This window comes from Scomber scombrus, chromosome 4 (genome assembly GCF_963691925.1).
Source record: "Scomber scombrus chromosome 4, fScoSco1.1, whole genome shotgun sequence".
In the NCBI taxonomy this organism is placed as follows: Eukaryota; Metazoa; Chordata; class Actinopteri; order Scombriformes; family Scombridae; genus Scomber; species Scomber scombrus.
Window position 1 is genome coordinate 23727854 of NC_084973.1, and position 10873 is coordinate 23738726.

General features: G+C 37.7%; 1 protein-coding gene across 1 annotated transcript; it reads right to left on the reverse strand.

Moving 5' to 3' along the window:
* Positions 1–4587: 4587 nt before the first annotated feature.
* LOC133979282 (granzyme A-like) lies at positions 4588–7580 on the reverse strand. The gene is made up of 5 exons (XM_062417786.1): positions 7511–7580; positions 7231–7369; positions 6032–6176; positions 4859–5134; positions 4588–4746 (listed from the first exon to the last, which is right to left on the reverse strand). Exons 1-5 carry the CDS (start codon positions 7554–7556, stop codon positions 4588–4590), a joined length of 765 nt encoding a protein of 254 aa, XP_062273770.1. The 5' UTR covers positions 7557–7580.
* Positions 7581–10873: the final 3293 nt, after the last annotated feature.

A 10873-nucleotide genomic window follows, 5' to 3' on the forward strand; every position in this document is an offset into this window, starting at 1 on the left:
ATTTAGCAAGGAGGTGATGAAAACACAACAAAACACTTTACACTGGCTGCATGATAATATTGAAAGACATCTGTAGTATTACTTTGTATGTTTTGAATGAGAAAGGTGTCACCAAGTAAGTATTACTCACTGGACCATAGAAGAGAGAACAACACCAGATTCATTAGGCAGAGCATTTCATCTTTCTCTTTGATGTGATGGTAAGTGCACTGAAACCCACCTTGATGCACACTCTTGTATTTATGTGTTTCCCTTAAAGGATGTGGTCTTACCTTAAAAATGGCGAGTCAGCAAAATGGACGCAAACATGACATGAGGACTGCTGCCAACTGTCTTCATCTAGAAGGTGGTGCTAACTGTGCCTATCATTTACCAGTCATCAAATATTAGTTTTAATCGGCAGCTCTGTGATGGTGGCTGTATTTACATGAAGTAGAGAACATCATTAGGCTTTAGACCTTTCAGCGGTGGGACCAGTGTGCAGCACCTAAAGACTGGGGATTTTAGACATCTTCAGCTATGACTTATTTGAATAATATCATCTTATGATTCAGAGGGAAGCATGAGAAAGTTGAACATGTCAATGATGTGAAATGAAAACTCTGAGAAAGAGTCACTTGATGGAAAAAATTATCCTTAAATGTGCAAGAATAGCCATCATGTCAACCATGTCACAGTAAATTTTTATTATATGAAGCTTACATGAGCAGCCACCTAAGACAGCAATAATTTGCTTACAGTACATTTATACTTTTGTATTATTTGTATTTGTATTTATGTCTTCCATCAATGATCTGTCTATGCGCTGTCTTTGGTCTGTGCTCTCTGGGCAGCTCAATCAATGTGACAAACCTTCTGCTGCGTGGAGGATTGTGGGTCAGAATAGCCAGAAAAACATGCTGGTTTCCATACTGCAAAAAGCAGCAGGATGTAGTAGGATATTGTAGTACTTTTGGCATACTGAAGTAAACATACTTTGTACTGGGACATACTAAATCACATTATGGTATACTTAATATTATGTTTGTCTGAATATCAGAACATACCATTGGTCTTTCAACTGCCACCTCGTGGGTCTTTGATGGTTTTACACAGATTAAGCCATGCTACCGTTTTGGTTTTCTTTGCCGATTTGCTGAGCTGAAATTTTGGAGAGAGGACAGGAGCATTACTCATTGTTGGCAGGTTTGTGTATTTCCTGTATAGCATTTAAACAAGGAAAACGAACTAGGAAGACTGAATAATATCAGTAACTAGTAATGCCAATAGTAATTCTAATATATAAGGAATCACAGTAGTCTGGACAACAAGAAATGAAAAATACAGATAACTTTATCAAGAAAGACTTATATATAGTATATTATTTGGAGAGGCAGAATGAGGAGGACCATAGAAGAAAGAACAACACGTTAGATTTGTTAGGCAGACCTTTTTTTCTTCTCTCTCTCTGATGTAATAGTAAATGCACTGAGACCCACCTCAATGTACACTCATGTGTTAGAATTAGGGGAAGTAGTCTGACTGTGAAAATGCAAAAAAAATGACACAAGGACTGCTGCATCTTCATCTAGAATGTGGTGCTAACTGGGCCCACCATTTACCAGCCATCAAACAGTGGTTTTAATTCACAGCTGTGTGGTGGAGGCTGTATTTACATGAAGTAGAGAACATCATCAGGTTGCGGACCTTTCAGCATGGGTGAGACCAATGTGCAACAGCAAAAGACTGGCAGCCCTTAACAACTTCAGCTATGGCTTATTTGAATAATGTCATCTTACGATTCAGTGGAAAGCGTGAAAAAGTGGAACATGTCAATGGTGTGAAATGAAAGGGGTACTTCTGCACTTACCAGGGGGTACATGGAAAGTTGCAGAGTAGTTATTTGAGAAAATAGAAAATATTGTTTATGTCACACAGTAAGATATTGTTTTGGATTTGGATTTGTTTTGCATGTTCATTTGTTACTGTATTGGATTATTAATCTTACTTTGGATAATTTGGTTTGTCAGTTTTGTGGATTGTGTTGAACTGTTTGAATTGTATAGTTGTGTTTAGTTTTCTTTTGCCCTAGTGGACCACCTGAAAGCAGTGAACTTAAAATTAACCTGGTTGAATAGTAAGACTGGCATCTGGAACAGCCTATCATGAGTTGTATACAGGACACCAAGGAGCCAGCAGGAAGCAAAGCTGCAGGCGGGGTGAGGAAGCTTGTAAGCAGGTAGGATATCAGACAGAGGGGGATGCAAGGCAGACAGGACACCATATACATGCTGTTACTTCTAGATGATAGACCACTGGACGCGGGACCAAAAGGAGTGGAGCTGACATTGGTATCAACGGGCTAATTCTACAGTGCTGGGCGGAGGCTGAAGCCTCGTAAAATAAAGTAAAATAGTAATTTTGCAGATTTAATGATATACTTTAAAAAAAAGTCTTATTTAATATATTAGATACTTTAATTAACCGCCGCCGAGCTAGCCGCCGAGTTAGCCACCGAGTTAGCAGCTGAGTTAGCAGCAGAAAGCTCTCAGACATAGCGTCCATGTTTCTGGTAGAGGTAGTGACTTTGATTGACAGGTGACACTTGGTAGGGGGCGGGCTCAGCGGACTCGGCGGGCCCTCCCACAACGTTTGGGAGAACAGAATTAGGCAACTTTTTTTTACACAACTTTGAAGCCTTAATTTTCTGTGGTATGTCAAACTCAGATCACATATTTATTTTTACTTTACACAGACTTTAATAAATGTTTGAGTAATCTTATGGAAAAAAGTCAGTCACAATCACTAATTTATGGTCAACGTGCAACAATGACGTAGGTCAAATTTATACATTTGCATATATACAAATGTGTATCAGCTGCACAAAAATCTTAAATAGATGCATTTTATTTCTATTTTTGTATATTGTGGGTCACATTTGGAAAAGTCTGGCTAAAAGAATTGTGTATAGGGTGTTTTTACAGCTCCGAAATGTAAAAATGGGTCAAATGTGACCCTTAACAGTATGTAAGGGTTAAGTAAAACACTGGTATTTATTCTGGATATTTTGATCGGTCACATTTTAAGTCTGCAACAGCAATGATGTAATTAACGGCGCAGAGAAAATGACCTGAGTAGTGTCCAAAAGAGCTCCTATAATGGACTCTATATAATGACTCGAAGGTGTGAGTAGTGAGTGATTTCAGACACAGTCTAAGAGAACTGGGCTTAGGACTTCAACACACAGGACTTTGTGGTACCCTGGCTTAGCCCCAGCCACTTATTTTTATTAGAAATTGTGATACATTATTGTTTTAGCACACTGCATGTGGGACTTATTTGTGCTGTTTTACATAGTTTAGCTCCATCTTTTTTATATATATATTATCTTGTTTTGTTTTGAGTCTTGAAATATTGTATCTACTATTTTTAGCTTTTAAATTGTTCTTGCTTTGTGTTTTGCTCTGGTCTCTAGGTTGCTCCACACTGCTCTCTACTGTTGGAACCTGAAGTCTTGCTGCTAAAAGGGAGAAAAAAACCCTTTAGAGTTTGGCCCCTACAAGCTTGGTGGCGTTGTCAGACAATATTAGTAGTGACTGGTCCACATTTAACTTAAGAAAACATCCACAAAACAGGAAAATAAATACACAAAAGGGTGTAATGCTGATCTAGTTTATTGTCACAGTATCAGTAATCTTTCAACTGTAAAAGGCCGAATGCACAGGACAGGAGCTTCCACCAACCTGCATAAGCTGAAGTTTAACATCTAACCACAATGTGCTGCAACTAAGAGCATGTGAAACTACTTAGCAAGCTACAGTAGCAGAACAATATAGACAAATACAGATGTAGATAATGATAGCTAACAATGAAGTATCCATCTTCTGCTGCCCCAAGAGGGGGTAGCAAACCTCACCACTATTCACTAAACCCCACCACCTCAGTAACTGTTGCTTCAACATTCAAACGTTATGTTTGTGCACCACTTGAAATTCTAAGTCATGTTTGAAACAGTGAATCCTTGAATTCAGCCAAAAAAAGTGTGTTTGGCAAATGTAACAATATTAATGCTAAGTCTGGCTCATGTTGCTGGAGTGTAACTTCCCCAAATCCAATAAAAAGCAGGACAGAGCTGCTAACTGTTAGGGAATTTTCCATATTTGGGGTCAAGCATGGACCTTGATGTCACAGTAAAGACTGCACTATCATCTAGTTACATGCACATGATAATGATTGCTTCTTATGTTTAATCCATTCCTTACACATGTTCTCTTCTGTTTTTGTTTTTTGAAAGCCAAAGATAACCAAAAAAATAGATGAGTAAGAAATTCAAAGCCTACCATCTATGACTAGACAGCACAGCACGACATGGGAGGGGTTTAGTGAACTGTCAATCAGAGATCACTATTTCTTATATGGATGTACATGTTTAGCCACAGATTCACTGCAATGAAATACTAACATGAAGCACATGAAGGTACAACATAGAGTTACCTGATTCCTTTACAGTACAGCTAATTAGGATAAAATGAACATTGCGCAAAAGAGATAAAAAATAGAAGTAATTAACATGATCAAGAATACAGAATCATTAAGAGGAAGAGCTCATTATATTTCAGACTTCTTCATTGTCTTTTTGATCCAGTTGAGGTTTTTCTTTGACAGGAAAGCATAAACTCCAGGAAAATTCTTCTGGCCACAACCTCTTTCAAAAGAAGTGATTCCGACTAGTGCTCCATTGCACAACAGCGGACCACCTGAATCACCCTAAAAAGAGCAAACACAAGACATTTTAAGGCACATACACAGCAGTTAGGGTGACATGGATGTTACAGGTTACTTCCTGCTCAAAATATATGAAATACTTGAGTGTACTTACCTGACAGGTATCAGCAGGTTTATTACCAACATAACCAGCACATATCATGTCCTTAGTGATGACAGGTCTTGAGTTGTAATAGTCAGGAGAGTTGCACTTCACTCTGTCCACCACAGTCACATTGACTGCCATCAGGACATCAGACATTTTTTTGACCTTCTCCTTTGTCCTCCCCCATCCAGCCACCCTGCAGTTGGAGCCACCTCGTGGGTCTTTGATGGTTTTACCCAAATTAAGCCATGCTACTGTTTTGGTTTTCTTTGCCGATTTGCTGAGCTGAAATTTTGAAGAAAGGAGCATTAATTATTGATGGCAGGTTTGTGTATTGCCTTTATAGCATTTAAACAAGGAACACGAACAAGGAAGACTGAATGATATCAATACCTTTAGTGTTAATAGCAATTCTAATATATAAGGAATTACAGCAGTCCAGACAACAAGAAATGAAAATACAGACAACTTTATCAATAAGGACTTATATTATTTGGAGATAAGCCACAGTGTGACTATAAATTGGCACATACTTGATTTGGACTAAATTTGGTTGAAATTTTGGTTTAGTTTGACCGGTATCTTTCGTTCCTGCTCATATAAACATGAGGAATACAGCTGGAGATTTTCTATATTTTTATTTTAATCAAATCTCATCCAACAATGTCAAACCAACAATAAAGTGTGATCTTATTCCTCCATGCCTTTGACATCCAAAAACTACTAAAACACCCAATTGAGGCACAATGTTGCATTGTGTGACATGTTCCTTCAACATGAAGATTACGTTCACAGTCAGTATAACAATATGGGAAATCAGCAGCCATTTGACTGCCAACTTTTTGTGCCTAAGGAACATATCACCCAGGGCATCAGTGTTGCTCCTTGAGGTGTTGTAATACTTTTTGGACAACAAGTTTTTGGTCTAGATACAGAGGCATATGATATATCAGACTTTAAATACATACAATACTTGAAAGTAAGATGAGCTCATTGTTGGTTTGTCTCTGCACATGAGATTTGTTGACAATAATAAAAATACAGAAAAATCACCAGCCATATCTTTTAAGAGTCAAACAGAATTGAGCCAAAGCTCCAGATATGTTTCTAAATCATCTCAGATCACTCATGCACCTCTGCAGATGGAAACAAGCAATTGTTGTGACTGTGACATCACCTTACCTTGAGCAACATGAGGTCATTGATGTGATTAGTCTTATTATAGAGAGGATGAGGAACCGAACTCATCACCTCTAGGACCTGCCTCAAATTCTTCTCCTTTTTTGTGGATTTTATGGAGTGCACCCCCAGCGAGACCCTCTTGATACTGTAAAAGCATGAGACACAGGAATCTGTTAGATTTTAAAGTTTACATAAAGGTTTACATACAAGAAGTGAATAAACTGATAATCAACTGATGAATATCAAACGTTATAAGGTCAGGATATGGCCTTTTGAGACACTGAAAAATCTACTGCATTGCCTCCCACGTGTGAATAACAGTTGACACTTGAGTGTTAGAAGTTTTGAAAGCAGAGTTTAAGTAGGGCTGATGATAAACTTATACTCTATGACACATAATGAGGTCAGGATATGGCCTTTGAAGCAGAAATCTGAGAAACCCCCCCAAGTGTGAACAAGATTTGACACTTCGGTAGTAGACGTTTTGAAAGCAGAGTTTAAGTAGGGCTAATACTCTATGGTAACTGATGAAAGTGTTAAATTGACTAATAGAAAATTGGTAATGTTTATTTTCACTCTTCCAGAGTTAAATTAATACGAAATGAAAGTCTGTCCTTGTAGATCTTCTAAATTTGGTGTAGAAGTTTTTACAATACAATATTAATACAGTACATACAGTTTACTGACACCTTTAAACATAAATACATTTGTTACATGTTTAAATGTTGCAATTTCATCTATATACATGACTTGGGGTTCAAAAAATTATTGTATACCAAGTTAATTTATGGAGAACTTCAATTTTACACATGCAAAATCACTTGCATGAGAGGAAAGGAAACACTTTGACCAACAATTTAACATGGAAAAGCATTATGCAAACATCTTATGAATGGTTTATAACACTTATGACATAGTTGTAAGCAGACATCAATGTATTTGGAAACAACAATTACTTCTGTGGGCATCCACAGATAATAAAGGATAATATGGTAAAACAGTTGGAATAATATTAAATAAGTCTACACAGGAAAAGTTATAATTGCTGACATAGTGCTTATAAATGCTAATTACGTGGACTTTACGGTAAAGTGTCATTTAATTTATATTAAAATCAAGATTTCTGACCACATCTTAAATCATGAATTATAGTTTGAGTGCAGAATGTTCAAATACGGTTTGTACTGTAAGAGTCTTACCCAGAGCAGTGGGCAGCAGTCAGGACCCAGTTTGTACTGATCAATATTCCTCCACAGATTTTCTTTCCCTCCAGCAGAGCCATGAAAGGCATCGAGTGAGGAGACACTTGTTGACCTCCAATAATCTCAGCACCATGACCTAAGACAGAAAATATTCAGACAGTTCATTTAGCAAGAAGGTGATAAAAACAAAACATGACGCTTTGCACCTGCTGCATGATAATACTAAAAGACACTTTGCATGTCTTGAATGAGAAAGGTATCGCCAAGTAAATCTTACTCACTGGACCGGACAACGAGGAGGACCATAGAAGAGAGAACAACATTGAGATTCATTAGGCAGAGCATTTCTTCTTCTCTCTCTTTGATGTGATGGTAAATGCACTGAAACCCACCTTGATGCACTCTTGTATTTATGTGTTAAAATAATGGGATGTGGTCTGACCATGAAAATGCATGAGTCAGAAAAATGGACGTAAACTTGACATGAGGATTGCTGCATCTTCATCTAGAAGGCGGGGCAAACTGTGCCTTTTGTTTAACAGCCATGATTTGGTGGTTTTAATCTACAGCTGTGAGGTGGAGGCTGTATTTACGTGAAGTAGAGAACATCATTAGGCTTTAGACCTTTAAGCGGTGGGACCAGTGTTCAGCAGCCAAAGATTGGGGGTCTTAAACAAATTCAGTTATGAGTTATTTGAATAATATCATCTTATCATTCACAGAAAAGTGTGAGAAAGTGAAACATGTCAATGATGTGAAATGAAAACTGAGAAAAAGTCAACTGCTGGAAAAAAAATATCCTTAAATGTACAAGAATAGCCATCATGTCAACCATGTCACAGTAAATGTTTATTTATAAGAAGCTTACATGAGCAGCCACCTAAGACAGCATAAATTGTTTACAGTACATTTGTACTTTTGTACAAATATACTGACCAATGACTGTCATTTTTCTGTACTCTTTGAGCAGTTAATCCGATGTGACAAATCTTCCGCTGTGCACAAGATTGTTGGTCAGAACAGTGAGAAAACATGGTGGTTTGCCTACAGCGAAAGGCAACAGGATGAAGTAGAACATCGTAGTACTTTTGGCATACTGCATTTGACATACTTTGTATTTTCTGGTATACTAAATAGTATGTTAGTCTGGATATCTGAACATTCCATTGGTCTTACCACTGTAGTTCTTAAGATAGTCACATGGATATGATAATGATTGCTTCTTATGTTTAATCCATTCCTTTAATCCACCTTTTCCCATGTGTTTTTGTTTTTGGAAAGCCAACGATGACAAAAAATGAGATGAGAAAGAAATTCAAAGCCTACCAAGCATACTTCTGGTTGCTAAGCTATGACTAGACAGCACTGTTCATGAGTAAGGGTTTAGTGAACTATCAATTCAGAGATCACTATTTCTTACATGGATGTACATGTGTAGCCACAGATTCACTGCAGTTAAATACTAACATGAAGCACATAAATTGGCACATACTTGATTTGGACTAAATTTGGTTGAAATTTTGGTTTAGTTTGACCGGTATCTTTCGCTTCTTCTCATATAAACATAAGGAATGTAGCTGGAGATTTTCTATATTTTTATTTTAATCAAAGTTCATCCAACAATATCAAACCAACAATAAAGTGTGATCAAAAGGTAGTGATATGAAGCACAACAAGCTACCAGATGTCTTTAAACAGAACCACATTGCACATGCTCAGTAGTGTCTGCCTCACACAGAACTACTCTCCAGAGACTGAAAACATGATTGCTGTTATTAGTCTTTCGAGCTATTTCTAAACAAAAGTGTCAGGTTTTGTAGAAAGTTCGGACCCAAATGCAGAAAGTTCCAAATTCAAGAGTTTTTAATTGAACAGAAAAAGTCAAAAAACAACTCCAACAAAGAATGTCCCGTCAAACGGTGAAAAAACTCAACAAAAATGCAGGCTCTTGGCCACAAAACTGAAACAGGAGAAGAGCTGACAAACTAGAGGGCAGTCCAAAGAGTGGTCTAGAGGCAGGCAAGGGTCAGGTCCAAATAAGCAGTCCAAACAGGCAGATAATCCAAATCGGCAGGCAAAATCCAAAAACCAGGTTCACAGGCAGAGTACAAACCAGCAGGTTGGCAGACAGGAAAAGCAGGTAACAACGGTAGATGTGCTCAGAACAAAAGACTGGGACAATCTGACAAACTGGGGCTGACAGAGCACAGAATAAGTAGGCCTAATCATTAGGAGTTAACGGAGTACAGGTGAGCACAAAATGGCCGACAATGACCACATGGAAGCATGACAGGTGAGGGCGGAGTCATTACCCAAAACAAACAAAAGCACATGGTTGCAACACACAAAATGTCCAGCAGGTGTCAATGAACATGCAAGGATACTGACACAAAAGTAAAACAAAACACAAGTAGGGCTAATACACTGTGGTAACTGCTGAAAGTGTTAAATTGACTGATATAGAATGGTGAGGTTTATTTTCACTCTTCCAGAGTTTATTAATACAAAATCTGTCAAAGTATGTTTTTACAAAAATTCAATACCAGCTAGAAAGAGTTTGTCAAAGTACGTTGAGTGTAAAACGCGAAAATTGTACAAAATCAAAAATTCAACTTCCTGTTGGAGTTAGGGTATGGGTCAAAGACACTTTTTTGTGTGTATTTATATGATATATATGTGTACCGAAAGTCGTTTGTCCCCGTCAAGCTGGAGCGAGGGGCTCAATTTTAAATTTTTCTAGCGGGCGCTGTTGAGCCATTTTGCCACGGCCATTTCTGCAAACTTATAAAATATCACATTTTTTGCCGGGTCTGGTATGTGTGCAAATTTTCGTTAGTTTTCAGGCACGTTTAGGCTGTGGAAAATGTGTTTGCTTTGGAAGAAGAAAAAACAAATTCCTACAGATGCAATAGGGCCTTTGCACTACTAGTACTTGGGCCCTAATAAAGTACATACAGTTTACTGACACCACTACACATAAATAAATCAGCTTAAATGTTTAAATGTTGCAATTTCGTCTATACACATGACTTGGGGGATCAAAAAAATGATTGTGTACCAAGTTCATTTATGGAGGACTTAAATTTTACACATGCAAAATCACTTGCATGAGAGGAAAGGAAACACTATGTAGCATTATGCAACATCTTATAAATGGTTTACAAAACTTATGATATCGCTTTAAGCAGACATTTACACATTTTGAAACAACAACTACTTCTATGGGCATCCACAGATGATAAATAATACGATAGTAAAACAGTTGTAATAATATAAAATAAGTCTTCACAGGAGAAGTTTTAATTGCTGACATAGTGCTTATAAATGCTAATAAGGGGGACTTACGGTAAAGTGTTACCTTAATTCATATGAAAATCAAGATTTCTGACCATATCTTACATCATCAATTATAGTGTGAGTGCAAAATGTTCAAGTAAAGTGTGTACTGTAAGAGTCTTACCCAGTGCAGTGGGCAGCAGTCAGGACCCAGTTTAGACTGACCAGTGTTCCTCCACAGGATGGTTTCTTTTCCTCCAGCAGAGCCATGAAAGGCATTGAGTGAGACGGCACTAATTGACCTCAAATAATCTCAGCACCATGACCGAGGACAGAAAATATTCAGACAGTTCATTTAGCAAGA

Excerpts from the sequence above, each read along its gene's own strand:
- LOC133979282 (XM_062417786.1), bottom strand. The coding sequence starts at position 7,556 with ATGTTGTTCTCTCTTCTATGGTCCTCCTCGTTGTCCGGTCCAGTGA. Across the intron at positions 6,177-7,230 it reads ACTGCTGCCCACTGCTCTGG|TATCAAGAGGGTCTCGCTGG; the intron begins GTAAGACTCTTA and ends ATGCTTTTACAG. Across the intron at positions 5,135-6,031 it reads ATGACCTCATGTTGCTCAAG|CTCAGCAAATCGGCAAAGAA; the intron begins GTAAGGTGATGT and ends TCAAAATTTCAG.